At 40.7% G+C, this 13,256-nt stretch overlaps 1 protein-coding gene across 2 annotated transcripts in view; it reads right to left on the reverse strand.

Moving 5' to 3' along the window:
- Positions 1-1,787: 1,787 nt before the first annotated feature.
- NR3C2 (nuclear receptor subfamily 3 group C member 2) overlaps positions 1,788-13,256 on the reverse strand; it is a 190,444-nt gene continuing 178,975 nt past the window's right edge. For both annotated transcript variants that reach the window (XM_053940777.1, XM_053940776.1), the window contains one exon: positions 1,788-5,518. In XM_053940777.1, the coding sequence (XP_053796752.1) occupies positions 5,363-5,518 (156 nt within the window). In that variant the 3' untranslated portion in view covers positions 1,788-5,362. The remainder of the gene's footprint in view (positions 5,519-13,256) is intronic.

A 13,256-nucleotide genomic window follows, 5' to 3' on the forward strand; every position in this document is an offset into this window, starting at 1 on the left:
CTGAATAATTAATGGCCAAGCTGAGACTCCTGTCTAGTTGGGCTCAGCAGAAATTTATAGCCTGTTCATCACTGGCCAGGGTGCAGCACTTCCACTCTGCTGGGTAAAAAGCCCTGGGGTTTTCAAGGTGCTGAAGGTTTTGTGTTGTTCCAGCTGATCTTCGTGGTAGGTTTCCTTCTGATGCTGTCTTTCATGAGTGAAAGAAAAGTCCCATTACCTGACTTACCTATCCTGTAATGAAAATACAAGTTCCTACCACACTGTTTGCAGCTCTTGCTACTCAAGCCTCTGTAATTGTGTCACAGAAGAGACTTGGGCAGAAACTTGCCTTCCTTAATGCTGTTCCTTGTTCTCTTAACCCATTTCACAATTCTTACCTGGTTTGCAGTTTAAGGAGAAAAGTTGCTGACAGAGGGCCTGTGTAGGCTGTAAATGCACCAGTGCTAAACTGGGTTTCACTCAAAGTCTTCTTCCTCTGGAGTTTCAACTCTTCAGACTTGCCTTGGACATTGTGCCTTGGACACTGTTTTCTACATCAGAGTCCAACAGTCTGCCCTCATCTGTCCTTGCAGTAGCCACAGGTAAGCGCCAAATAAACTTTACCCTGTCATCATCTACAATTAATGTAAGAACACCTCAAAAACCTTATGGCAGGGCATGGTTTACCAAGCACAGTCTCTGACAGGAAAGGACATTTTTTCCCCTCCTTTCTTAGTAATACTGTATTCCTCATGAACTCTCAATCTCTGCAGACACCTGAGTGGCCCAGCTTGAGGTTACAAGTTTCATTATGGTTTTAAGTAGTGATAGCATCATCTTATTTCTAGAGCAGCAAATGACAGATGCATCTGCCTGTAAACATATGGGAAATTTTTCTTAACACTGCTGATCCCCTACTATTCTTTCTTTCTGACAATTCAGCAAAGAGAAAGCAGGTGCAAGGAATTTTTGGCAATAAAAAAGTTCATGCAACTTGTTATTAAAAGACCAAAATGCAGTTAAATGGTTTTACACCACAGACCAGGCTTTGTGCAGAACTTTGTGGTGAATTGCTGAGAGAGTGTCCAGAACAAAGATAGTTAGAAGGGGAAATAAAATTCCTGCTATCTTACTGTACTTACAACTGGAAAAGGTCTGACTCTGAGAAGGCAGGGTCAATTGGGAGACCTTGTGTATATAAAATAGAATTTCTCTCCGTGCAAGAGAGATTCACTAACTTTCATCAATGGGAAGAGCAGCAGGAGGGTAACAAAAACTGGAGCCCAGTTTTCTGGTCTGGCTACTGAAGGTTTGTTTCTTCCAGTGGGATGTAGCTTGTGCCCAGAACAGTATCAGCACATCGTTTGTCAAGCACAGGGACCCAGGTGAAATGAACCACATTGCTCAGTGTTGGACATTGTCTTACAGCCTGAGGAGCTGCTCCCTGGCCAAAGCCATGGCAGGTGCGGCGACACCTGGAGCTGACAGAGATTGCTGGAACCAACACTCCAGCTGTCTGAGGAAAGATGCTGTCGTGCATTTTAAGTTACTTCATGTTGAAGTGTTCATGTCTGGGTTAAATGGGGCTCTGAGCAGCTGGTCTAGTGGAAGGTGTCCCTGCCCAAGGCCACTCTCTGGTTCTGTATTGTTCCTACACGAGCAGAAGGCTTGCCTCTAAGGATATCACTGCACCAGCAGCTAGCTGAGATTAAAATGCAAGAAATACTTGCAATCAAACCAGTTTAATTCATGTATATTTGTACAATTTGTATAAAAAAAAGAAAAATAGGTACTTGCAGACATTAACATAAAGACCAAACAATATTTTCTATTTATTTAAAAAGCTTTAAACATACAGAAGCAAATCCCTAATTATAAATGCATCATTATGCATAGATTTTACTGTTTACACCATACTGCTGGCTGCTTTTTTCATCCAGGAATCTATTTAAACTCCAAGAATTCTTAAACATTCCTCTGAGCTTCCTGGCCTCAGAACTGCTGTCTATCTTATCAAGTCATTGACCTCCAGCTGAAAACATTGCTCTAAAAAAGTCAAATCTTTAATAAACAATTAAAAGTGCATTAACTGTAGAATTTTTTAATTTCATAAATGCTTAAACAAGTCAGTGAAAAACACCACCCTGTGAATTAGCTTTTTGCATGATTGATTGTAAAGTATCTTTTTAATAAGATTTTGATATTGCAAACTTTAGTCTTTTCTATTTTACTCTGTGCAACTGCTCAGTCGCACGATGTGTAGTATTCCTGAAATACCCACTGCAGTACATTACACTATTTTACATTTTAACTGTGTATACAATGCTCTTGCTGCATATCCCTGTTCCTTCTTACAACAAAATAATTTAGCTCAATGAACAAAAGCCCACTTTCTAAAAGCTGTTAGAGTTTGTCTTGTATTTTGCAGGAGACAAATGCCTATTTCATTCTAAACAAATTCAAAAGAATGTAACGAACTTCCCGGTAGCTAAAAACTAGGGCTGGGTTTTGCGGTTTCTTTTTCTTTTTTTCTGTACACAGGTTTAGATTAAAAAAGTGATGGCTATTCTGCTTAAGTGTCCTTGATAAGAGAATACTGCCTCTTACAACATCTATATCCAATTGTATCTATTACTTCAATGATGTCTAGCAAAAAATAATAATCAATGAATGGTTTCATAAACAACAGGTGATTAAAGTAAAGGATTTATTATAATCTGCTTACAGTTGTTTGCAAAGACAGACATACGTTTTTGCATAAAGATATAAATTGCTTTTTAAAACTAATTTAGTGTGTTTAATTATATGAAGTTTCTGTGAATTATGAATTGTACCAAACCAAGATTAAAAGTAATAAGGTACAAAAATAGGAGCAAACAGACAACAATTTGGACTGGGACAGGCATTTAACAGTGAAGTGTAGAATATGGCTTTGCTATTTTAGTCAAGCAAAGTTACTCTGAGACAGAAAAGGAGGCAGTAACTTTGTTAATATAAAAAGCTGCTGCAGACTGTATTCACCCAGAACCTGGCTTTGAAATCTTCTATTTTAGACTTTAAAAAAAACAACCTAAATTAAAAGATGGATGTATGACTGTGTCTTTACTGTAAACAACCAGTCTGCATGCTGTATATCTCACGTTGGAAGTTTTGCTTTCATATTGCTGTGCAGGTCAGTATTTAAAGATCTGCCTATGAATTAGACTTCCAAAATGCAAATAATATATGTATGTATATATTTATATATAAAAAACCTCTCTGAATACAGTCTTTACAGATTACCCATTGCATAAGGCAGGTGTCATTTAAAAAGACAAGTAGCGTTGACTGTCTTCAGTGCACCACAGTGCACCTCCAAATTTGAGTTCAGAAAGGGTGTAGAATTCTTAATTCGACCACCATTGACAAGAAATGCTACATTCCGACCGGCCAAGGGACACACTATAGCTCAAAAATACCAGTGGCACCCAGAGAGAACACTACAGATTAGGACTCTGAAAAACTATTCTATTTAAACATGAGCATATGGTAGCAACAGTTGAGCCTCAGAAAAGTTCACCTGTCCTCTATTCTACTCCAAAATCTTGTAGTTGCTTACAAATTGTGAAATAGTGAAAATCACCTCAAAAATTCTTTTCTTTGCAGTCTTATTCTAGAGAAAACATTTTTGAGACAAAATCAGACCAACTGAGTTGAACTTGTAGTGTGAACATTTGTCTTCTTGGATGTATCCCGATTATTACAAAAATGCTTACAAAATTACAGACACTTTTAGTTTATCACTAAAAATTCCACTCAGCTTATCTGCCCTTATCATCCCTCACCATCCCTCTCACCAGTACAAATCTCTTTGATATACTTACTGTAATGATCTGCATGTTCCCTTCAGCATAACCAGAAATCAATCTCCCCCATCTGAAATAATAATCTGACCTTTTAAGATGTTTTATAGATCCAGTATTCAAAGGAAAAAAAAAAAACAAAACCAAAAACAAAACCAAACAATCTGGGAAACTTAGTAAAAAAAGAAAAATCATTCAACGTGTTGCTCACCCCTGTTCCCCCGAGAGAGAAAGGGAATAGAGGGCAAGAACTCACTAGATCATTAAGCTGGCAAAAGCTTTGGAGAGAGACCGTAATTTGTCTTGTTAAATGAAACCTTGGTAAAGTGGCAAACACAAAAATGTGTAGTTTCCTACAGATACATGAAGCAGGAGTTCTAAGATGTGCTCAAGTCACATACGCTTGCAAGAGAGACAAAAGGGGAGGAAAATAGAGAAATAGAAAGGCTTAAAACACAACTGAAAAGGTTAAGCGTGGTTATTTACAACAGATACTGTAGGATGGTAAATTAGATATGATGCTAAAAAAGGCACAGCTTTCCCTTTCTTAAATACACTGTAAACGGTTCATTATGCATGCAGAACATTTCACTTTACAAAAAAATTACCTTGTTTGTTTAGACAAAGATAGTACTTAAATAGTCTCCAGCAAAATAGAGTTCTTTCAAAAATACTTTCCCGTTCATCCTATTAACCATTAAAGATTTTTTTTGTCTCATTTACAAAAGTTCCTTACACCTTATTTCAGGTCCTTCACAATTTATACATACAGCAATGTACAGTACAGCAAAAGACTGCAAAAAATTATTTGTAAAGCCAGCACAATAGATACTATAAATTGATACCAGGGCATTTGTTTTTCACATCTTATCCTTTTGAATTAAATAGTAAATGGACACTTAACACAGTGTATATCATCTATGATGGGATAACATGGGATAACAAATGCCACAGGTGGGGATAACAGTATTCCACACCAAATGTTCTGTTATTACTTTACACGTTAGGGTTTGTGTTTGTGTATATATATGTGTGTGTATATATAGTTTTTGTTTGTATTTTTTTGGTGTTTTTTTTTTTTGTTTTTTTTTGTTTTTTTACAAGAAAAGAATATTAATGCCCCATATTGACTTTACGTTTTATGTGCAAACCAAGGGTAAGCTTTAAAAAGTTCTCATTAGTTCTCGAACCCTTTTAAAACAAGCAAACAATACCAGAAACTACATGGCATATTTAAAACTCCATCTGTTAAAATATCAAAATCAAAGAGTTATTGACTAGATATGGCTTTTCATCCAGAGGAACAGGAACATTTTCTAAGTGTTTTAGGGTTTTGGGGTAATTTCCAAACATCTAGGTCTTGCCAAATCCGAGTCAACTGTTTTCCATTCCCCCAAACCCTTCATATGATTTTAGACTATTCAGAGACTGCTGAACAAGTGTAAAGAGCATGTTTAAAATATGGTTTCTTGGGTCCTTCATGGGTGTGGAATAACACAGGGAAACTTAAGGCAAAGTTCTTCCATTTAAGACATTTTCTATCACTTCCTGTGAAAGTACAGGGGCTTGGCATTCCCAGATTCCACCTTTGGTAGCTGGTCACTGATGATTTCCACCAGCATGGCTGGAAACTCTACTTTCAGTGCCTGAGACTCTCGGAAGGTGTAGAAGCAGAATTCCAATAAGTCACTAACAAGCTGAAATACAGAAAGAAACACTTTTTAGGAAAAACACCGGTAATTTTGCATGCAAACAACAGCTTACTGATAATTGATTATTTACAAGAAATACTATCTTACTCTGAGCCGACAGTCCATTTACAGGGGTTATAAAGCAAACAAAAGAACCCAAATGCCAAAGGGCTACTTGACTCATTAAAAATCAGCAAACTAGGAAAACCCAAGAGACCACAGATTTGATTTTTCAGCCTAGCTGCACTTTTCCTTCCACTAACAGCAACTGGCCACTACGAAAACTCCAGGTCTACAAAAATAAAGGCTTCTGCCCAGGGGGAAAAGATCAGCCATAAACTATTGTATCTCTCAGCTTCAGCTGGATACACATTCATTAAATCAGATTATTTGGTTAACTTCAGTGCATTCTCCAGGGCCCACAACCTACAACTGCCAGAGCAGCTGATGTTTGCAGCTCAACAATACAACTGCTGCGTCACCGTGGCATTTCAAGTTTTACAGAGACACAATCTACAGGTTTTTTGGTGTCTGTGACCTAAATGCATCTCCGAAAACCTTACAGTAGGTTAGACCCTTCCCAGTCTTTAAGAAATGTGAAGGAATGAAGCACATCCAGATTTCAGTGAGTATGTGAACTTTCACTGCAGTTCACACACTTGTGTGATTGAAAGAAAGAGCCTTTGCTATTTAAAAATCCAAGCGTTAAATTAATTTTGGCACCTCATGTCCTTGCAGAGGACTTGAAACACTTCTGCTTGTGTAGTTTATCAAACACAACTTTGTCATTTCAATTCTTACCACGTAGAATTGCACTCTGCCATAAAGCCCCTGTTAAAGATAGAGCAAATAGAAGTGGACTTCTGGAAGGCAGAAAAGGAAATGAATAAAAAATAATGGGCAGCAACATTTCCATCCTGTAGCACCATACCTTATTGCTCATTTTCAGGACTTTCACAGCTGTTCTTGCAAACATGTAAGCAGTTTATAAACATCCCAGAGAAGTCCTGAGATCACTCAAACACATGACTCACTGCTATTGAGCACTACATGAGTTTGCTTGCTGGGGCTTAGGTCATTCCTGATGATCTGGCATGTCATGAAGCAACACTAATTAATTAAACAGATGCATGCTAAATAAGTAGCATAGACATAATCTGGTTTTCAAGGAAAAAAATGCTGATGTTCAAAGGTTTACTTTACCCATGAGGAGGAGGTTGTTACTGCATATATCCTGTGCCAAAAATACTCTAAACAGCACAAAACCAAAGTGAAGGAAACTGTGTCTTGGTGTGATTGCCACTCCCTCCTCCCCGCCTCTGGCATCAAACACCAGCCCTAAGCAAAGTATGCCTTGACAATGACCCTGTGAATGTGCTCCTTTTCCTAAACTTCTTTCACATCACTGAATGTGAGAGGGGGTTGGGATCACCTCTGTCCCACTGCCTTCTGTGCAGCTCAAGTGAATTCCTGCCTCGTCACACCCCTGTGGAGCCTCTGGATTCAGTGGGACAGGTCACAGGAAATCCTACCTAGAAACTACTAATTCTGATTTCTTTGCAAGCTTTTAGTAGTACCAAGTACACATTTATGCCTGGTGAATGTGCAGACAAGGGGAAATGAAAAATAACACTAATGAAGGAAGCATAATCTAGTCAATAAACAAGTCAGCAGTCCAGTGGGTGAAAACCAGCATAGCACAGCACACTATGAAATCTCAGTACAGAGGAGAATGGTTAAGTTTGTACAACAGTTTAACAGAAAATCCCTAGAACCCTCCTATACTGTCATACTTGGGTTGAAGCCCTAAGGATAATGTATTTTCTATACCTATTTAGTCTGCTAAAACTTTTGTTCCACTTTCTGAAGCTATCAGCTTTAACACACTTGACAATAATCATCCACATAAAGAGAAAGGGAGGACTGGGAAGCACATGTGCCACCCCATGTGTCACTAGGACCATGGGATCGCAGTCAGGATGTTTTTAACTCCAGCCTTGAAAGCTGCATGGCTTTTTGGGACTGGGAAAGCATTAATTTAAAATAAAGATGAACAAATGTGGCAGAACTGAAAGCCAGCTCAGAAGTATGAAAATGTAAACACTGTGCTAAGGTCAGACAGATAAAGCTGTGAGACCAAGAGCTGAGCCATGAGCAGGCTATTTTCTGCAGGTGTGCTCCTGTGCATTTTCAAAAGTACCAGCCCCCTGCCAGCTCAGCAGCCTTGGCATGTGGATGCACTGAAATGATGAAAAATTCAAGTCCCACAGGCAATGTTAATTTTGAAATTTTAGTCCTCGCTTCTGCATCCCAAACAACATTTGTCTAGAGTTTTGATTTGTAACAGGTAAATAATTTAGATGGTCTTTTGCTTTAAAAGAGAAGTTCCCTCTTCAGTAAGGATATCCGAAAGTTTGTTTTCTCTTGGAACACACAAGCTCTGTCTTTGCAGTGACTGTCACCACAAGTGACAAGCAAGGTAACGCGAGCTATCCAGCACCTCTGAATGTGCCTTATGAATTTCCTAGATCAAATATACTCCTGGTTGTTCTTTAGAGCCTTGTAAAATCCCTGTGCTCTCAGAACTCCTGACTACACTTTAGCTGACCACTTCTACCCTCTACTTCTGATGGTTTATACTGGAAAAGCTGAGAGCTCCCCCAGTCCAGCAGTGTGACAGACAACTCCAATTTAGCAGTGAGAGTGAAAGCACTGCTGCTTGCACAAACAGTGCAATGATGACTAGAAGCATCCCAGCTTCTACAATCTCAATTATTTCATCTACTGAAGCACACTTCTGAAGACTTAGAGCTTGGCAGTGCAGTTAAGGCCACAACTAAAACAATTCCCAATTCCCTCATCACTATCCCTGCAGTGTGCTGTGCTTCAAACATTTTCAAGGCTACAGCAGTCTTAGCAATTCTGATATTTTTACCTAATCAATTTTTGCATTTGTATGCTGTATTGAGCACCTCTGAGAAATAGGAGTATTAATCAAATGTAATTTTCTGTTATTAGGGTGGGGTGTATATAAAATGGACTTTGTCAGGCATACTGTTCTTCTTAATTAAAAAAAAAATGAATCCTTTAATGAAGTCCCTGAAGTTAATACAGTTATAGTGACCTTTGAGCACTTGCCCCATTTTTACAGCAAAAAGAATTTATTTTAGTTTGGAAATCTCACCATGATGCCTTTGCATTTCCAGAAGTGGTAAGAACTATTAGATTTGCAAGGGTGCACATTTCTGTGCTTTTTTTTCTCCAAATTCTCTCAGAATCTCTGAGTGTGGTATGAAAGCCCTCAGTCACTTCTCTATCTGGAGCATCTCTGTGATTAAGCCTACTGAGACAGCAATTAAGACAGCAGTAGGGTAACAACACAATGCTGAGTAATTTCTTCCTATTATTAGCTACAGCTATTACTGTCAGAAACTTCAGTGTTCTCCCATATATATATATATATATATTTAAAAAAAGACACTCCAAATTGCCTGTTTCTGTCCCTTTCAGGAATGAGTCTCTGCCCACCCAGCTCCTTCCTCACCCAGCAGAGCCCTCAGTGAGTTTAGGACTATTGCCACTTCCTGCTTTTTCCACTTCGAGCAGTGGATACAAAACTCCTGCTCCAACAGCCAGGAAAGCTAAGGAAAACCACTGCCAAGCAGGTCTTGATTATTCCACTACTACTATATTTGTTTTTACTCCCTGTCCTATGAAAATCCCATGATGTAAAGTAATTATTACTCCAAGGGCTCAGGAAGGAAGTTATTCCCTGTGGGATGGCTTACAGGCTGATTCCTGGAGATCCATATATCCTTTGGTGACCCACAGTGGCCAGTTCCTAGCTACCTAGGAAATCCTGAACTCTAACCCAAGAGTAAAGCCTTCCACCATCACAGGGACTACAAGGGAAGACCAAGGGATAAAGCCTCTGGTTATACCTATGCAGAGAATTTGCCTCATGCTAGAAAGGAGTAAAAGGTGGATAAAATACATATGGATTAGGCACTAACAGTATCTGGCAGAGCAAGCATGGATCCTGGTTCTGCCTGAACAGATGCATTTATCTGACTGAGGAATTGCACTCATTTCTACAGGTTTCCTTTTTCCCACTCTGCACACCCAAACCACAGCACCTGACACCTGGACGTGCCACAGAAGAGCCTGAGTTCAACTCGTGTTCTGTGCCTGGAGGATGCACCCACAGCATCACACAGCAATGCAACATCCTCATCCCTTGGCCAGCACAAACTTTGAGCCAAGTCTCCTTTGCTCTTCAACAGGAGCGGGGTTCTGCCCTTCCCCAGCAAACACCAACAAACGTGGAGGAAGAGGGATCCAACCATCACAATCTGAGCAAGACAACTCTCAGGGCTCAGAGTAGCTTCTGTCTACATTAGGGAGCTGGGAATCAATTTCTCACTTGACAGATGCATATTAGCTGCCACAACACACACCTGGCACACTCCCACATCGTTGCTGCTCTGGGAGTAGAGGCTGGATCTATCCTCTCAATACTCAGAGAAAATGCTCACCCTGAGAATTCAGGCACTGGGACTGAAACGAGGCTCCAAACTGCTCATCGTCTGTGGGACACAACTTGGGCAGATCAGTACAACAGCAGCAGAAGTAAGTGTACCCAAAGGTGTTGGTGACAGCTGAGGGGCTCATCTGCAGCTTTGTATCTGCGGGGTTAGGAACCTGCAGAGGCACATTTGCATCCAGCACAGCATCCCTTGCAATCCTGCCCCCGGAGGATCCATGCCCTTATTCCCACTGTCAGCTCTTTCAGCGAGTGAAATCCTGGCGCTCTCAGCCTATGGAAAGATCCACCTCAGCTATAAAGTATTCCCTTCAGGAACCATAAAAAATTAATTATTCAGCAGCATGAGCCTTAAAGAATTTATTTTTGTTTGGCAGAAAATGTCAACAAGCAAATGACAGCGCAGGGCGCTGCCTTGCCAAGGGAAAGGTTCACATTAGGGTTTAATGTCATGGCATCGAAACAAAAGCCCTCTTCACTTAAAGCCTGTTTAGTATCAGCCAGACTGAAACCAAATTCAGCTTTTGTTCTGCAAACTGCCTAATCATACACTACACAGTCTCTATATGAAACGAGGCCTGCCATGCAAGATACAGCCCTTCCTGCCAAAGCCAACAGGAGATGCCGAGGAGGATCCAGATGAAGTTTTTGATACCATGTGCAGGACATCTGTTTCTAATGTTCCTGAGGGTGTTTGTCAGGCACTTCACCTCCATCCAAGTGCTGCATGTGCATCTCTCCCTGAAATGCCCACGGCCATTCACAGGCATGAGACCAAAAATTTTGGGGTCTAGGTAGAGAGGGGCATTGTCCTTGCTACACTGTGGTTCTTCAGGACATGATGCACTTGAGCCACCCAAAATAGGAGAAATACAATCCCTACAAGAAGGAAATACAGGATCATAGAATCATTAAGTTTGGAAAAGACCTCTGAAATCACTGAGTCCAGCTGTTAGCCCAGCACTGCCATGTTCACCACTAACCCAGATCGTGCTGCCTCAGCAGCCACGGCTTCCACACAGCACCATGCAGAGAGTGACAGGGCAGGCTGCAGGCAGGCTCCAGAGGCCCAGCACAGGTGTGCACATGCACAAACCCCTGTTTACCTTGTCTGCCTGGGATGGGTTTCCATCTCTTCTTTTTAAGGTGCTTTGAGGCTTTATGGATCATTAAATAAAGTTGCTGATGTTTTCAAATACTTAAGTGCCTGCCTGGCCTTCTTGAAAATTTCTTATCTCCTCAGCTTGGCACTTTTCTACCTACACATATGTTTGCTGTGCGGATGAATGATTTAGCATACTGAGCAATGTAAAACCATCTTGTTTGGGTTTTCTTTTTCTTCCTCATATAAGCCAAGCATACTGTAATTTGATATTTCCACGCACTGTATTTCATAGATTTCACAGATGTCTTATAAATGAGGTTGATGAAAGCAAGTCTGGAGGTGCAAAGGAGCAGCAGGGTTTTTTGTTGCTTGCCCCTACACTCAGGTAAAGTGAATTCCATGAGGGATGAGATGCTGCTCTGCTCAGATGGACAAGCTGGATACAGCAGGAAGGCTTAACAAGCACGGATTGTGCACCAGCCCCTTCAGGCTTGCACTGAAAATGCCAATGCCGAGATTACAGCAGCATGTAAACATGAGGCCTCAGCTCCAGTTAGACTGCCCAGCACCAAATATATTCTGATCTTCTGAAGTTATAATGGAATAAGTTAAAAATACATAGGTGACAGCTGAGGAAGCGTTCCTCCTAGACTAAGGAATCAAGCAGAAAATTTGCATTCATGTTGATTCAACAGGGAAATTCTGCACTAACAGGCAGTGGGGAGAGAGTATTAATTCTCACTTCTCATTAATATTATCACCAGTCTAAATTTATTCTGATGGATTTCAAAAACCAAAAAGCAAAAAAAAAAAACTGCTTTAAAGAGAAAAAATAAACAAGTGTCCTCATTGAACAAGTCTCCAGTATCATCTCTGAAAGGAAGTACTGTTGTGGAGACAACGGGCCTTTCTAACAAAGATTGCTGACAATGGGACTTTCTTTAAAAAGTCCTTTGACTATTAAAACAAAAGTAATGCAAAAATAGCTTAATTAAAAATTAAATTCAAGAGCAGCCTGCTTCCTCTGGTTAGTTCAGCTCCCAATGGTTAATGCTGTGTTTTGGAAAATGTCTGTAGGACATGGGAGCACTCTCAGTAAGCACAAGCCTGTCATCCAGTCACCTTAACCACACAAACACTCCCATTTCAGCAACAAATCAGACACTGCCTATCCTGAAGAGGATTAGAAAACTCCATAAATGCAGGGGTTTGTTATGCTGCCTCGAGGTTCAGATGTGAATTCTTGCAAATGATTTTATCACCCATCCCCTTTTTTTTTTCCACTAAAACACTACAACTTCCTTTGCTGGCACTGAGCAAGTGAAATCTGATCTCTGAAGAATAAGCTATTACTGCAGTGCTAATAATACTGCCCCTGCCTCCCACTAAGGTTTGCAATGTTTTAACGAACAACAGAGCAATATTTGAAAAATAATTCCATATGTACGTTCTGTAAACAGACCTGAGGCTCTTACACCGATATGACCTGAAGTGCACTGTACTGTACCGTCTCTGCAAAATGAAATTTAAGTCAAGCACAAAGACGTGCATTTGTATGCAGGCTCAGAAAGCAAGTGCTGTAGCTTCTTCATGCAGCAAAGATCCTTCCCTAACCCCATCCCACCCACGATGGAGTAGGGCAGTTTTCTCCTTTGCTGCAGTTTGTCAGATTTTACTGGGAGAGTGATGAGCGTGCTGGGAGCCCTCCTCTCACATACCCAAACACAGCTAAAGGTCACTCTTGCTGTCCCCAGGAGTCTCCCATCACTTGCTGAGGATGGGTGCCAGCCTTGCTGGTCCAGGGAATTCTCAGGGGGCACTAGGAAAACTGTCAGCTTGAGGAGACCTTACCAGCGGGTTTCCTCTGTAGAGGCTGCAGGCTCCCTCAGAGCGAGTTAAAGGAGATACAGCCCTGCTGCTGCAGAGGTAAATTTTGCACTTACCATTACACTGGCTAGAACCAGGTTGCTCCCAGCTAAACAGCTCAACATGCTGGACACCCCTTCTGGAATCTACCACAACTACCACAACTACTCTGTCACTCTGGGCAGAGGCATCAGCAGCCCGGGTGCTTTGAGACCAAACTTTTCATTCCC

The sequence above is a fragment of the Vidua chalybeata genome, chromosome 4, assembly GCF_026979565.1.
Source record: "Vidua chalybeata isolate OUT-0048 chromosome 4, bVidCha1 merged haplotype, whole genome shotgun sequence".
Lineage (NCBI taxonomy): Eukaryota > Metazoa > Chordata > Aves > Passeriformes > Viduidae > Vidua > Vidua chalybeata.